The sequence below is a fragment of the Rhea pennata genome, chromosome 11 (genome assembly GCF_028389875.1).
Source record: "Rhea pennata isolate bPtePen1 chromosome 11, bPtePen1.pri, whole genome shotgun sequence".
Lineage (NCBI taxonomy): Eukaryota > Metazoa > Chordata > Aves > Rheiformes > Rheidae > Rhea > Rhea pennata.
The window spans coordinates 3896935-3913017 of record NC_084673.1 but is presented as its reverse complement, the minus strand read 5'-3'; the positions used below and the strand labels follow the sequence as shown (position 1 = coordinate 3913017).

The following is a 16083-nucleotide window of genomic DNA, read 5'->3' as shown; positions in this document are numbered from 1 at the left end:
GCTCGCTGCGCGGGGTCCCGCGTTCTGGCACGGCGCTCCTGGCTGGCCGCGGCACCCTCGCGCCGGAGAAGAATCACCGGGGTGATGGCTAGCAGCTAATTATAACTTGTTAATTAAAATAATCCCGTAAATCCTCGCCCTGCGCAGCCTGCCGCCGGTGGGGGGATGGCAGGAGCAAGGGACGCTGTGCACTGGAAGCGCCTCCTTGCCCGTGCCGAGGACGGCGGGAGCTGAGGCTCTTCAGCCTCCGCCTGCAGCCCCCCGGCACGAGGGCAGAGCCGCGGCGGGGCCTTCCTGCAGCTTCCTCCCCGCGCGCGAGGATCTCCGGGGATCGGAGCGCGGCTGCGGGCGCCGGGCAGCGTCCGAGCGAGAGGGCGAGCGCGGCGGGGGCTTCTCCTCCGGCCCGTCTCTCCCGGCTGCAGCGGGGCCGGCCCTCGGGGGCCGCCTTCCCCGGCCGCTCCGCGTCGGAAGCGGCGCTCGGCTCCCGCTGGGGCAGCCCCAGCCCTGCTGGGCGGGGTAGTTTCGAGCACGGTTCGCCTGAAACCGGCCGCGTCACGGGACGGGGCATCAGTTACGGGACTCGCTACCAAACTGCCCGAGTCAGCCCTGCGCGGCTCTCGCCGCCCGGCGTCCCCGGGGCTGCGGCGGACGGGTGGGCAGAGGCCGGTCCTCGCGCGGCGCCCTCCTGCCCCGGTTCCTGCACCGGGGCTCTCCTGCCCTCCGGCCAAACCGTCTGCTCTAACGCCCGTTCGCGCCAGCGCGGCCGTGAGCCGGCCCGGGGGCAGAGCGGAGCGCGGACGCGCTGCCGGCCGGCTCGCGTGCCCGCGGCCGGGGCTCGGCGCGGCCCGGGAGGCGTCTCGGCCGCGCTCCTTCCCCGGGAGCGTTAGGGCTGGCCGGCCAGGAGCCGATGCCGCCCCGAGGAAATGGTCCCTTTGGAAAAGATGCCGTGTGCCTCGGCGCAAATCCCGCTGAGGCCGGTGCCGCGACCGTTGCCGGAGCCCTTTTGTGCCTTGATCCTGGAGCGCCGCGCAAAGCAAGCTCGAGTCCAAGGATCCCTTGCCGGGCGCGCAGAGGAGCTGGCCGCGCTCCCAGCCGTCAGCTCCGCTGCCCCCCGTCCTGCCCCCGGCCGCGCGGCCGCGGTTCTGCTGCCGGCAGCGCGCGAGCGACCCTTCGGACCCGCCCGGGGCTGCTCCCTGCTCTCGCTGGGGAGCATTTGGCTCCGAGGTCCGGGCCCCCGGCGTTGGATTCCCGGGGTGGGTCTGAGCCAGGGGAGCACCCTGAGGAGCCCTGGAGCTGGGCGCGGGGCGGCGGCGCCGTCCCGAGCCGTGCCGGGGGAAGGCTGCGTGCCCCGCATTTATTTTGGCGTTGGTTTTGGAACCTGCCTGACCGGTTCTCACTCCTTCTCCGCTCCTGATGGCCCTGCTCTCGCAGGGGCGTGCCAGCCGCGCACGCAGCAGCCTTATCTCCTGGCACGGAGCGGATGCCGCCGGGGTTACTCACCTCTAGCCGAAGGGCCCCGCAAACGTTCTGCAGTTGGCTCCTGCGTGCCGAGCGTGGAGGAAGAGGGCTCGTGCCAGGTTTCTGTTCTCCAAAGGCTCCTGCAGAACCGATGACTGATTCGGCTACAGCGGTTGAGCTGTGGCCTTGACCAAGCTGGAAATGAGACGGGCCCGGAGGCCGGATGAACCCGGAGGTGCAGGACTGCAGCGAGGCGGAGAGCACGGGCTGCGCTCGGGTTACCTTGCAGAGACCTCCCCTCGCCGGAGCTGAAGAGCTCTCCTCCCTGTTCAGGCTAGTTTGACCAACTTACTTGCCCATTCCCAAGTGGCCTGGAAGCCTTTCTTGCTCCTGAAGCAGTGTTGAAGAAAGGTAGCAAGAAGTGTTGCTTCAGCCTGCTGCTGCTTTGCGGTGGTCTGCCTCGTGGTCTCTGCTGTCCCTGCCCTCTGGAGCTGGCACAAGGCTCTTGCTGGAGCTGGCTCCAGGACCATCCTGTCCCAAGGCAGCTGTGTCTGTCTTAGCATTGCAAACCAGCTCTGGCATCTAGACTTACTGTCTCTTGTGCAGGCTGTTGTCCACTTGTGCCTTGTTCTTGAGAAGCAGAAGGCATGTCGTGGATGCCGAGTTGAGGTACACTTGGAGGGGATGACTTCTTGTATAAGGATTTTTTTTTCTGGCCTGGATGATTCCCAGCTCTTCCCAGCTTGCACACTGACACTCTCACAGAGTACAGGGACCTGCAGGTAGATCTTGGCTGCCTAGTCTAAGCCAAATCAACATGCTGTTTTTCCTGCAGCTGCATCCGCTCCACGACGTACATGGGATTTAGCCAGTCAGTGCAGTGGGGAGAGGCAGGGGCCTGGGGGCAAAGGCAGCTTTCCTGGCCCGGCAGGAATTGCGGTTTTCCCCTGGTCCCCTGGAGAGAGGAGCCCTAGCTCGTTCAGAGCTGCGTGACCCACGGCAGGGCAAGCTGTGCTCTCTCCCCCCGAGCCGCCTCTGTCAGTGGGGCAGAGCAGGGAGAGCTTTCTTCCTAAACGTAGCAGGGAAGCAATTCTTGAGAGAGTTGCCTGGGCGGCCAGCTCTGCAGGAGGCTGGTGCACGGCACGCCCGCTGCTTTTACTATTTGTGCAGCCACAGTTAGAGAGACTGAGCTTAAAAACCAGCACCGCTTGGGCCGTGTTTCAGGCCCCCGAGGGCTCCCCGTACTGGAGGGGGGTGACGAGTGGGGCAGGCGGTGGTGCTGCTTGCGTTCCCCCCTCTCTTCGAAGGCAGCTCCCTACGCCTCATCCACGTTGTTCCTTCCTCTCCGTTCTCCGTGGAGGGTCTCTCGGTAACGCGGCAGGGAAGGGGAATCAGACTGTAAGTGTCTGGCCCCTAGATGGACCTGAAGCGCTGAGCCGGAGGCTGCTACTGCCCCGTGCAGAGGCCGTGCTGGAGACTGATTTCAGCCTGGCGCCGAAGGGGAAGGCGAAGGAGAAGGGAGCGTTTCGAAAAGTCTCCCGTTAGCGAGCGAAGCAGCTTCCCGCCGTGGCCGCAAGGTGCAGGCGGTGCTGCCGCGGGCTGCCTGCGCGCACGCCAGCCCGCTCTTACCCTGCTGCGAGGAGGGCTCGTCGGAGCTCGCGGCCGGAGGGAGGGAGGGAGCGTGCTTCGTTTCGAGATCTGACGTCGCTGGAACTAGTTACACGGGAAACCACCGAGAGCAGCTCGTGGGTAAGAGCCGCGGCGCTGAGATGTGCTAGAGCCTTTGAACACTTGTGCAGGAAGAATATTACTATTCCCCTTTTTGAGTTTAAAAAGAGAATCAACAGAAATTAATTTTTCTGTAGCTGGATAGTTTAATATTGAAGATGAAGCTCCTGTGTTGTAAAGTAAAAAAAGTGTTCTTAAGGGAAGTATTTAAAAGTCTGGAAAGGAACAGCTGAGGAGGGCACATAAACATTCAGGTAGATTCAGAATTCACGGGCTCTGGAACAAAATCCCCATGCAGCGAATAAAGGCCGGTTCTGAAAACGCCCTGCAGCCTGTTCCTGTGCGGCTGCCCCCGAGCAGCAGGGCAAGTCGATACCCCTGGAGTCGCCCTCCCTGGAGTCCTCTCAGCCCTCGGGGCGGGATGGCAGGTCGGCCGGTCGCTCTGCGCCGTTCCCCGGCGCCTGGCCCCGCGGGCGGGGGTTCGAACCCCGCGCGCGACGGCGAGCTGCCCGCTCTGCGCCCTCACGGCTCTAGGACTCGCCGTGCCTGCGCCGGGAAGGTAAGAGGCCCCTGCGCAGAGCAAGAGAAGACAGTTGTGTTTTTGGCTTCCGATGGCCAGCGGGGAAGGAAACGCTTTTGCAGCACGCGCCGAGACTAGGACGCGGCCCGGCCCCCGCGGTCGTGGCCGGCAGAGCAGACGGTGTTTGCAGGGGGACTGAGCTGGTGGGCAGCACGCAGAGGAGGCTGGGGACAGCGACTGCTCAGGCTGGGCGCGGTGGGAGCGCAGGAGGAGTCTTTGCTGGGCTCCCGCAGAGGGAGAGCGGGCAGGCTGGGAGCTGGGACGGCTTTTTGCAAGTGCACCCTGGTAGGCTGAGCGCAGGCTGCTGCATATTCTTGAGAATATGCTTTGGATGTTTGAGTGTCAACCTGCTCTCTAACCACAGCGTTTTTCCACGTACACGTGGTTCATGTGTACCTTGCAGCTAGGGTCAAGAGCTAGTTTGTTGGTCCAGAACTGTTGTTTCTGTATCATGCACTTCAGGGTTGGTGTTGAGCACTTCAACCTGTGCAAGAAAGGGTGTGCCCTTGGAAAGCCTGTGCACAGGTACAGGGTTGTGCCCCTTGCCTTTCCCAAAGGGTTATCTAAATCCTTGAAGCCCTTGGGATGCCGATGCTCTAGGGGGTCTGCAGTGCTGGTGCTTGTGTGTTGCCCCCACCTGCATCACCCACTGCTCAGCTCAGTCAAGGAAGGCTTCACTCCTCTCTCTGCTCTTTTGCAGAGCCCTGTTTGACTATGACAGGACTCGGGACAGTTGCTTGCCCAGCCAGGGGCTCAGCTTCTCCTATGGGGACATTCTCCATGTCATCAACGCCTCTGACGATGAGTGGTGGCAAGCCAGGCTTGTGACACCCCATGGCGAGAGCGAGCAGATTGGAGTCATCCCCAGCAAAAAAAGGTGAGTGCCCATTGGCAGGAGCTGTCACGCACGGTGCCTTGACTCTGATCTCCATGGGCATGGCAGCCGTCAGGGCCCCGCGCCCGGAGCTGCTCAAGGTGGTGCCACATGGCAGGACTGTCCCTATGGTCTCAGTGCTAGGAGCCCATCTGCCCTGCTTGTGGCAGTGCAGCGTGAAGGGCGCCAGGGTCGCAAGCTGGGGCTGTGCACAGGACTCCTTGAGGAGCTGGACTTGACTCTAGGTCAGGACAGGAGCCCTCAGCTGTGTAATACGCAGCACGCGGTGCCCGTGGGGATGGAGAACTGGCGTTCACCGGTTCTAGGCTCCATGCGGGAGCAAAGTCACAGCAGTAACACAAGTACAAGGCTGTTCTTTGCAGCCACCGACAGTCTGTCCAGCTCTGTGAGCCAAGTCTCGTTAAACAGGCAGTAGTAGAGCCCTGAGAGCAGAGGAGCTGGCTAAACACCACCTGCCAGATTTCAGCCTCTGTGGGCCCCAGGTTCAGGCTGATGCTGGTGGGTAAGACAGGCGTTGTCGCTCGGTGTTTGTCCCCTGCTGCTGCCTGCAGCTTGCTGGCCGTTTGCACAGCTTCCGTGAGCACAGCAGTCATCTCCTGCTGTAGAAGTCAGTGCTAACGTGTCCTTTGGCAGAGCCAAGCTGAGTGACATGGGAGCAGGGTTTGAGCAGAGCCTTGCTCCCTCCACACTGCTTCTCCAAAGTATATGCTCATCCTTGCTGTCCAGAAGGTGAGCTGGCCTTCATCCCCACCGGGACTCCTCCCAGAGCTGAGGAGGAGTTCCTCACACGCATGTGTGCCCCATCTTCATTCATCCTCCATTCCTCCCCCTCCCAGGAAGGCTGGTTTGTTCCCTCTCCTACTCCTGCAGACTTCTGAGTGTGGTTTTCAGTCTCCCAGGGTCCTGATCTTGGTCAGACCCAGGACAGGCTGCCACCTCAGTCCATCCCAAGAAAGGAGCCCCCCTTTGCAGAGGGGACCACCACCTAAGGATGCTCTGAACTGCCTGGGCAGCTGAGCACCGCATCGGGCCTGGCAGGGGGAGGATCACATACGCAGGACTAGCAGATCTTTCTCCCTTTTAACTTCCAATCAGGGTGGAAAAGAAGGAGAGAGCGCGGTTGAAAACAGTGAAGTTCCACGCCAGGACTGGCATGATAGAGTCCAACAGGGTAAGTGCTGGAGGTGGGACACAGCAGGTCGTCCTGAGCCTGTAGCTAGCGGGGGCAGGCTGAATCTGAGCGGACAGTGCAGCGTTCCCCACTCAGGTGGCAGCTGGAGTGGTACCAAAACAGAGCAAAGAGCAGAGCAACTGGACTTTCCTCAGGCATCTACCTGCTGGCCAGGCCCAGCATGATTCTGCCTTGACTGTGCAGGGGTTTGAGCAGGAGAAGATGTGAAAGCGCTGGTGAAGGACACCCAGGTCTGTAGCAGAATGTCCTTGCAGTGGCGCAGGGAGCAGAGCACGTGCCACCGCAGCCCATGCACAGCACTGGTGGCTTGGAGCTGACTGCAGGCGACTCATGCAGTAACCTCCCTCCTGTTGAGCGAAGAGATGAGGAAGGGAGAAATGGCCTTGATCCTGCAAAACTGCTGACTGGCTAGTCAGCTTCCCAACATCCCTAAAAACACATTTTTCTCTACACTTAATTTTTCTCCTGCATTATAGTTTTCATGTAATCTTCATGATTTCATTTAAGGGTAACTGCCCTGGCACAGCTCCTCATTGTCTCTTCATTTTAATTTTCCTTGCATGCGTTAAACGCCATTGTTTTTTCTGTCCTCCCTTCCATCTCCATGTTCTTCACAGTCGATCAAAACGAAACGTAAAAAGAGTTTCCGCCTCTCTCGAAAGTTTCCATTTTACAAGAGCAAAGAGAACCTGGCCCAGGAGAGCAGCGGACAGGAACGTAAGTAGCAGGTGGCCAGAGAGGGCAACCGTGCAATGCTCACCCAGACCCCCAGCTCCTGGCGCAGCGCAGGAGAGGCTCGACACGTTTTCGTGGCCAGTGAGCCTGGCACCTGCCTGCACTGGGCCAAATTGCACCAGTTCTGCAGGGCTTTTCCCCCCGCAGGCAGATGCCAGGTATGCGTTGTGCAGTACCGGCGGGCTCCTCGGAGCCTGCTCCCCGGGCTTTACTCCCAGCCAGCGGCTTCCTAGGCGTAATCGGTCGCAGATTTGACCCTAGGAGCAGCTTCCCTCCCTTGCTGAACGCTGGTGGGAGAAGCGCCAGCAGCTTGCCTTGCCTTCGGCCTCCGTGGCTGCGCAGTGCTTGTGTCAGGTTCTGCGCTCTTCAGCCACGGCTTCAGCTGGGGTCAAAGTGGAGCTAGGAATAAAAGCAGCAACTCCTGTAGGGCTCGGGGCAGATGCCACCGAGAGGAGAGGCGCCTCGTCACGCGTTCTCGTCCCTTTGCACCCGCCGAACCGCCGGCCGCGAGGCCTGACGGCAGGCAGCCTCTCCCGGCTGCCTCTGGCCGTGCCTTTGTCCAGCCTCTGGCACGTGCACAGGTTCTCCCTCTCTTTCTGTCTCTCATGTTTGATGTCTTCATCCTTTCACAAGTTTACACTTACCTAAACCTCCGCTCTGCCTCCTCCTGCTCTCTCCCGTGTGCTGCGGGCTCTGCTCCCTCCGCCCCCCCTGCGCCGGCCGAGGGCTGCTCCCCTCCCGGAGCAAGGGGCAGCCGAGCCGCTCGGAAGTTGCCTCTGGCGTTTGTAAGGGCTGCGGGGCTGGCGACGTCCTGGCTGCGCCTGCCCTCTCCCACGGAAGTAAGAGCCGCTGCGGTGCGTCTTCCTGACCGGCTCAGCTCTCCCGCCGGGTGAAACGCCGTGGGCGCGAGGGGGCCAGGGCGGCTGCCGACGTGCCGCGGCCGCGCCACGGCTTTGGTCGTCGGCCCCAGACTCCGGGGAATGCCCAGCTCGCTGGTCTGGCAGCTCCCTCGGGTTCCCGGCGAAGAGGTTCACTGCAGCTCCCCGGCATCCGCTCGGGAAGCCGCCTGCTCGCTCCCCTCCTGCCAGCAAGCCAGCCAAGGGGGTGCACAGGCACAGCGTGGGTGTCGAGCGAGGACAGGAGAAGGGGAGGGTGGGCAGGGCCTTGGGCAGAGCTCCAGCCTTGAGAATCGCCCTTTCGCTCCGTGGGGCCTGCAGCTGGTCACCCCGGCTCCTTACGCTGGCTGGAGCCCGGGGCAGGCGCGCTGCGCTGGGGAGAGCCCCCGGATAGAAATCGGTGGAGAAGGAGCTGCGGGAGGCTCTGCGGAGCAGGGCGGCCGCGGCACGCTGCTGGGAAGGGCTGCTTCCCCCCGGGATCCAGCGCCGGGGGGCACAGCCTGCCCTCGCCCGGCACGGCCCCCCTCCTTCCAGCTGCTCCACTTGCGTCCGCTCCTTCGGCCCCCGGGCAGAGCCGCGGTGTCCCCCCCCCCCCCCGAGCGCGCTCTGCCCCGCTGCTCCCTCCTCTGCATCCCCACGTTTTCCCCGTTCGAGGAGCAGCGGCGCTGCCCTCCCGCCGAGCGGGGCGGGGGTAATCCGGAGGAGACCCGAGCCGCTGCTGCGCCCCGCAGAAGAGCCAAGGGAGGCGTCCCGGAGCGACGCCTCGGCCCTGCGCGCCGGCGGCTCCCCGGCCGCGCTTCCGACCCGGAGCACGTGGCGGAGCGCGTCGCCCGGCGGCCCCGGCCCCGGCGGGGCGCCCGGCTGCTCCGTGGCCCCGAGGGCGCAGCTGGCTGGGCCCTCCGGCCGGATTTCTCTCGGCCTGGCTTGCGGCCGCAGCTCTGGGCCGTTCGGCGCGCTCGTCACTGATGCTCACCTGGCTCTGTCTTCTTCCTCCCCTCTCTCCGACTCCCCCTCTCCTGCACTCTCCTCTCTCCCCCTCTCCTACTTCTTGCTGTCTGTGAAATCAGGACTTCCCTGGGTTAAGTGACGATTATTATGGAGCAAAGAACCTGAGTAAGTGGAATGCAAGCGCGCATCGCTCCCGTGGCGTTGCTGGCATGCCTGCCGTGGCTGGGGGGAGGCCGGCCCGCGGCGGGCGCCGCTGACCCCGCCGAAGCTCCGCGGCTCTTGGGGGGCCCCGCGCGCGCCCAGGCCAACGAGCGCCCGCGCCGAGCCGTGCCGTGCATTCGCCGGGCCGCCCTGCGGGTGGGCTGCCCTGTTTTCGGCAAGTCGGAGCCGCCGCCGGTGCGGGCGGGAGGCGGCGGTGGCCGAGAGCCGGCTTCCCGGCGGCCTCGTCCCTCCGGGGCGGGTGAAAGCACTTCCGAGTGCTTCCAGCTTCCTCGGAGCCGCCGCAGACGTACCCAGAGCTGCAAACATCCCGCGCGGAGCCCTGGGGGCTCTGCCGCCGGGAGGGAAGCTGGGGCCGGGGGGCGCGCGGGCTGCAGGGAGGGCCGGGCTCCGGCAGCAGCCTGAGCGAGCGAAGCCCCGAGCTCTGTCCCAGCCCGTCACCGTCTCGTCTCTGCGAGCCCCAGCGCCGGCCCCGGGGGTAGGCTTACCCCGTCGGCACGCGGCTAGCCGCGGCGTCGAGCCGTCCCCCAGCTCCGTGCGCATGCTACGGCGGCTCCCTGCGCTCCCCGGCGCGCGGGACCTCGCCTCGTCCGCTTTGGGGACCCCGAGACCCCGGGGGCGCCCCTCTCCTGGCACGCGCAGCGCCTCCCGGCGCCGCGGCACGGCGGAGCGCGAGGTTCCTGCTGCGGAGCGCCCGCTTCCCCCGGACGGCGGCCAAGGGCCGGAGGCGTTTTCGCGGGGCTGGTCCCGCAGCAGCCAGCTCGCCCCTGCCCCGCGATCCCCGGCGCGGGCGGCCGCGTGCGCGCGGGTCCCCGGCCCTCGGCGCGCGCCGGCTCTGAGCGGGGCCCTCTCTCCCGTTGCCTTGCAGAGGGCGTCACGTCCAACACCAGCGACAGCGAGAGCAGCTCCAGTAAGTGCGGCGGCCGCGGCCGTCTCCGCGCCGGTCCCGGTGGCGTTCGCGTTCGGAGGCTGCCGCTTCCTTGAGTGGCTCGCGGGGCTCTGCCCCGGCGGTGGGGGGTTCGGCGGTCCCGGCCCCGGCGCGTGCCGCAGGGCGCCGCGGCCGAGCGCCAGCTCCGGCGGGCGCGGCCCGGCCGAGAGCGCGACGCCGCCTTTGCCACGTCGGCTCTCGCGGCAGGCGGCGACCGTCGCCGTCGTCGCGTGCGACCCCGGATAAGTGGCCCCCGAAACGCCGGGGCTGCGTCGCGGGGAGGGCGGCCCGGCCCGCGGCCGGGGCACGAGCGGGCTCTTTGCAAGCGCAGGGGCGGCCTCGGGTTGCGATCGGTCGCAGACGCTCACCCGCCTCTCCGCGGCTCTGTTGCAGAAGGACAGGAGGACGCTATTCTGTCGTACGAGCCCGTGACGCGGCAAGAGAGTAAGTCTGGGCGGCGAGCCGCGGTGCCGCGGTGCCGCGTCCCGGGCGGCCGGCGCCAGCCCCTCTCCCCGCCCGCCGGCGCGGCCCGGCTCAGCGCGCTCTCCCCGGCGCCGAGCCGGGTCCGGCCAGCCTGGCGACGTGGCTCCCGCGGGCGCAGGGAGACGAGCTCGTAGCTGGTGCTTCCGGCCTTCGCCCGGCCCCACGGCTCGCCCGTGCGGTACGCGGGGGGGAAGGTTTGCTGCTCCCCAGACCTCCCGTCCCAGCAGCTGGAGCAGAGCGAATACCTGGTATTTCTCTGCGCTCTCGTAGCGCTGGTTTTTGCCAAACCCTCGCTAAACGCTCCTTCCCCATCGTTCCGTTTTGAGGCTTCGTGGCTGCCGGCCAGCCGGGACGCCGAGACCTCGCTGGGCTGGCCCGGCCGCTGGAGCAGGGCAGCTCCTCGCGCCCGCGGGGAGGGTGCACCCCTGGGCGCCCCGGGCGCTAACTGGGGCTTCTGTTTGCAGTTCACTACGCGAGGCCGGTGATCATCCTGGGGCCGACGAAGGACCGGATTAACGACGACCTCATCTCTGAGTTTCCCCATAAGTTCGGGTCCTGTGTGCCGCGTGAGTCCGGGGCCCTGGCTGCGGGGAGCGCTCGGGGAGGGGCGAGGGGAGGGGGGTCCTCCCCGCCGCCCGTGCACAGCGCCCGGCGCGTCCCGCAGCGGTTCGCTCACCAAACCCGCTCTCCTTCAGACACTACCAGGCCTCGGCGCGAGAACGAGGTGGACGGGCAAGACTACCACTTCGTCGTATCCCGGGAGCAGATGGAGAAGGACATCCAGGACAACAAGTTCATAGAGGCCGGGCAGTTCAACGACAATCTCTACGGGACCAGCATCCAGTCAGTGCGGGCGGTCGCGGAGCGGGTGAGTGTCGGGCGGCACGTATCCCTGAACGGGCAGGGATACGAGGCCATGGGGAGCTGGCGCACATCTCGGGACCGGTGTTTCGGCTCCCCGTCCCCTCTCTTTTGCAAGCACGTCTGCAGGAGGAAGCTGCTCTTTTGCACAGAGCAGACTCTGTGGGTAGGTCTGACCCCGACCGTCTCCTTTCCAGGGGAAGCACTGCATCCTGGATGTATCTGGCAATGCTATCAAGAGGTTGCAACAAGCACAACTTTATCCCATTGCCATTTTCATCAAACCAAAATCCATCGAAGCTCTCATGTAAGTGCAACATGTATTCTCACCTCTCCGAGGCACTTAGCCCCGGGCAGTTGGGGGCTCATGCTTCTACTGCCTCTGCTTCTTAGAAAGCAGCAGGGGCTGCTGCTGCTGAATGTGTCGCTGTTAAGAGCAGCTGGGGGCCTGTTACTGTCTCTGTGGTGACCCTCTGTGTCCTGCAGCAGGTCTAATGCCACAGTGCATCCTGTCTCCGTGCAGTACTCTGGCTTAAAGCCCTTCATTTGCACGGGGCGGGTTAGGAGTGTAAAGATGTTTACAAATGCAGCCGATGTCACTGGCTCACCTGGGACCTGAATGCAGCGAGGAGAGCTGCCGATGACAGTCTGTAGTGCAGGGTCACAGCTGGGTAGTGGCAGAGCCAGGGACAGCCCCAGGGGATGGCAGAGGTTAGATGTCTCCTGTATTCCTGAGGGAGACCTTCTGCTTGTCCTGCTGCTCATGGCCCCAGGAAGCACAAGGCAGAGAGGACGTGAGATCTGAGCTTGCAGCTCTCCGCAGCAGCAAGAGAGAACGTCATTATCTGTGGGGGAATTTTGTGGCAAGAGTAGGGGGTCTGAAGGTCAGAATAGATTCTGCCAGCACCAAAGGGATTGGGAAAAAAAAAAAAAAAAAAAAGAAGAAGAAGAAGAAACTTCTCAAGCCAGAAGCTACCACCCTGCAGAACTGCTTATTTTTGGTATTGTAAAAACCTGAGGGAACCTAGGCAAAGAAGGTGGCAACACGCTGGAAAAGCAGAGAGGTTTCTGCAGGGGCCTTGCAAATTCAGATTGTCTGGATTTCAGTCCGTGTCTGTGTTATGGTGAAATGAAAGGATGGTGGCAATAGAAAGAACTTCAGATGAAAAGTCGGGACAGCAAAAGAGCATGTGGGGATGGGTCCTGCCTTTCTGAGCTAGGTCTTGCACAGCTGCCACTGCACAGAGGGCTCCCAGGCACCCTTGGTCTGTGAAGGCCATTTTTGCTTTCGCTCATTGCTAAGGAAAGGAGTTAAACATCTACTTTTTGTGCGTGGCAGGGAGATGAACCGGAGGCAGACATACGAACAGGCCAACAAGGTCTTCGACAAAGCCATGAAACTCGAGCAAGAGTTCGGAGAGTATTTTACAGGTGAGTGTCCCAAGTAGGCTTATGCCTGTTTTCTTGTTTTTAGGCTGGCAGCTGTGACCTCTTTACCAGCAGTGTCCTACTGCTGGGTCATGGGAAAATGTCCAGCTCCACCAAAGCGAAAAGAAATGGCGCTCTGCCAACGTGGCTTTGCAAAGGGACTGTTCAGAGATCAGTGGATAAGAATAAACCTGCTGTAGAGGAGACAGGTTGACAGGCAGGATTTTCTGAGTTGTTGAAAACTTATCACCAACTTTAATTAAAAAAGGAAAAAAAAGAAAAAGCAGAAGCAGCACAGCATTTCTTCATGGTGCTGCGCAGCAACAGGAGATAAGACCCCTTGCACTAAGGAAAGGGAGAATATTCAAAAAAAAAAGAGTCATTTTAAAGAGGCAAGATAAGCAACCTAAATGATAAAGACTGTCCTGGGTTATTACAAAACATCTCCCAAAAGAGACTGGAAATTTGGCTGACTTCCTAAGCAGCCTTTGCTGAAAAGTCAGTCTGGGGCTGCCCGGCAATTCGTGCCTGCACAAATGCGCAGTTCATGACACAAGCATCCTTGTGTATTAACAAATTAATGTTTGTAACATGATTAATTCTGGAAAATCATGAGCAGGCAAAGGGGCAGAGAAGCTGCTCTTCAATCCAATATGTGATAACTGTTTTCTCTTTGAGGAGCAATTATACTACTGAAAGCTGTATTAGCCACCTAAGAGCTACCATGAAAAATTCCAGGCAAAACATTTACAAAAAGTAGAGCTCAGCTGAGAAAATCTAGCTGCGCAAACAAGGTAAAACCTTTCCTTCCGGCAAGGAGCAGTTTCCAGATCTGTGGGCTGCTTTTTCAAGAAGCCCTGCAAAGGAACCGCACGCTGCGGGTTTGCCGAAGCCGCGGCATGCCGGCGGGCGGCGGGTTTGGCGTTGACCTGGAAAGGCTCTTAGGTAGATACACGTGCTGTTGGAAGTAGCCAGAGATGTGCAGAGATGGATGTTGTAGGGAAGGCTCTTCCAGGAACTTAAAACGAGGGATGGTCCTGGCTTGGCTGCGCCTCCGGGTGCAGCGCTCCGGGTGCGTGCGGAAACGGCCCTGCCCCTCGTCGTGGCGTCCCGGCAGGGAGGCAGTCGCTGGGCCTGGCCAAAGGGCTGGAGTTCGCAGCCCGCGCCGCGTCCGGCTGCCCGCGGCCTCGGGGTGGTGCGGCGGTGCGACACGGTTTGTAAAGCGGATTAGCAGCGCGGCTGGCACCTCGTACCCGCGAGGAGCTCTGCCAGCATGGGATCAGCGCGAGCGCTCCCTAATCCTCTCGGACACGCTGGTTGAACTCTCTGTGTCACCGCGTGCCTGTTATGGCTCCTTCGACACAGCTTGTGTCGTACCCTAATAACTGGCCGCGCCGTGCCGGCCCCTTTGCTGCCAACACGAGGCTCAGGGTGTTGCTTCTTCTCTCCTCTTCCAGCCATCGTACAAGGAGACTCTCTCGAAGAGATCTACAGCAAAATCAAACAGATCATTGAGGACCAGTCCGGGCACTACATCTGGGTCCCGTCCCCTGAGAAGCTCTGAAGATGTCCCCCATCTGCTTCCCTATGAGCAGAAGATCTCCGAAGTCCCACCCCACCCAAGCCCTCTGCCCCAAGGGGGGGGATGTGAAAACTATTCCTGCCCCCTTTTTTAGATCGTCGCAAAATTGAGTTTTCTAGTCCTGTTTCTTTTGTTGGGATGAACTGATCTCATTCATCACGTGACTGTTCCCACCATTCCTGCATGGACCTTCCCATTGCTCCATTAGAGACAGATGAGAACCCATTCAAGAGTCGTTTTTTATTATTATTATTATTATTATTAATTATTATTATTATTATTAACTAAACCAAGAATCAAGATGGGAGGAGGCAGCTAAGGACTAATGTAAGAAACAAGTGACACAGTGGACTCTGAGAACATGAGCTAGTACCAGAGCTCCAGGGGCATTTTTCCAAGTGTGACTGTCTAGCAGCTCTGACCAGCGCGACAGAAAGGCAGCAGAAAGCATTTTATTTATCTGTATATGTAATTTATATATAATATAGAGAGAGATATTATATATATATTATATATATATATGTGGACTAGGAAACCTGAGGGACCTCTTAAATGGTACTGTATTATTGCAAGGAGCTTTCAGTTTTTGTCCCCGTGGTGGGGCGCAGGGAGTCCACTTGGGCAGGACGAGATCCAAACGGTACCGCGGGCTTTGGGAGCGTCTCCCGGCCGCTCGGCTTCCTGCCAGCCACCGCCGGGGGCCACGTGCCAGAGCAGCGACCGGGCCGGCGGGCCCCAGTAACCCAGGACTGAGCGGCAGCCGCTGAGCCGAGCGAGCCGGCGGGAGGCAAAGACTGAGCAGGAGGCTGCAGCGCAAGAGAATGGCTGATGATACTACATATTAAATTGCACATTGTTTTACACACCACCCTCTGTGTTTGCATGAGAGGTTTCCTTTTGGTTCTTTTTTTTTTTTTTTTTAAGCTGATGTTAAACCAAAACCATATTGTGTTGCTGTGTTTTTTTTTTTTTTTTTAATTTTTTCCATTATTCCATTTTTTTTTCTTTTCTCTTGTTAATATGAACTGACCGGGTATAAAATCCAGTTTTTTTAACTTACTTTTTAAGCTGGCTCTATTGTAACTAGACTCTAGATCTGCGGTGTTTAGGCAGGAAATACCAGGCACCGGGAACAAACGCACCGGCTGCGCGTGTCGCTGCGGAAAGCCTGCGGACGGGGGCTGCCCCACGGGTGCAGGGCTCCGGCGTGCTCGTGCCGGCGTCCCCGTCTGTGCGAGCCGCCGAGAGGAGAGGACCCCGGCTGCGCCGCCGACGGATGCTCGCATTTTTGTTTTTTTTTTTTTTTCCCCGCCCTCCGTGCCGAATTCCCGGCTCCGCTTCCCCTGGAAGCGGCGGGGGCCTCCGCGGGAGCAGCCGGCCGCGCAGGTCGGTGGCTTGGCAGGTAAAGGAGCGTCGTCGTCGTCGTCCCCCCCGCCCCGACCCTCCCCGCTCCTGCTGGACGTCGCCGCACAAACCCCGGTCCTGCCGGCGGGCTTTACGCCGCCTCCCGCGGCAAAGCGCGGCGCGGGCGACCCGGCCGGCCCCCGACCCTCCGCGTGGGGCCCACGTCATGCCGTGGGCGGCGGGGAGCCGGGGGAGCATGTTGCGTAGCGGCGCTCGGCCAGGCCCGTGCAGCAGCGCCGAGGTCCCCGAGCAGCAGGTGCGAGAAGGGGCGTAAGCGAGACAGACGGTCACACGACACCTGTCCCCCATCTTTCGGGGTGGGGGGGGTGGTTTTGGTTTTTTTTCTCCTCCTATATAGCCTGTTTCCCCCCATCAAGTCACGTGGAGGAAACCTGCTGTACTCCACGGCAGAGCTGATGGTATCGAATCAATCATGACAACGCCAGTTGGTTACCAGTGTTTCTTCCAAGGAGACATATATTTTTTAATAAACAGCGTTGCAAAGCACTCCGGCTTCGAGACCTTCTTGCAGAGGCCGTCGCTGCGCACCAGGCCCTGGGTTTCGGCGCTGCTCTTAGCAGCTATTGATACCGTCTTGCCACAGTAGCTTGAAGTGTTAAAAAGAATCGGGATGAAGCAAAAAAATATGTGTTTTCTAAGGCAGACACTGAAAACTGGTCTAAAAGAAAACGAAAAGACTAAAAGGAAGTGGCTTTATTTGCAGCCATAAGCAGGCCGCCGAGAAG

The 16083-nt window shown here is 61.1% G+C and overlaps 1 protein-coding gene across 1 annotated transcript in view; it reads left to right on the top strand.

Annotated features, from left to right (window-relative positions):
• DLG3 (discs large MAGUK scaffold protein 3) overlaps positions 1-14801 on the top strand; it is a 64911-nt gene extending 50110 nt beyond the window's left edge. Inside the window, exons 16-25 of the mRNA XM_062585032.1 lie at positions 4467-4643; positions 5757-5832; positions 6471-6570; positions 9520-9561; positions 9973-10023; positions 10527-10628; positions 10758-10930; positions 11121-11230; positions 12263-12354; positions 13809-14801. Of these exons, the coding sequence (XP_062441016.1) occupies positions 4467-4643; positions 5757-5832; positions 6471-6570; positions 9520-9561; positions 9973-10023; positions 10527-10628; positions 10758-10930; positions 11121-11230; positions 12263-12354; positions 13809-13915 (1030 nt within the window). The 3' untranslated portion in view covers positions 13916-14801. The remainder of the gene's footprint in view (positions 1-4466; positions 4644-5756; positions 5833-6470; positions 6571-9519; positions 9562-9972; positions 10024-10526; positions 10629-10757; positions 10931-11120; positions 11231-12262; positions 12355-13808) is intronic.
• Positions 14802-16083: the final 1282 nt, after the last annotated feature.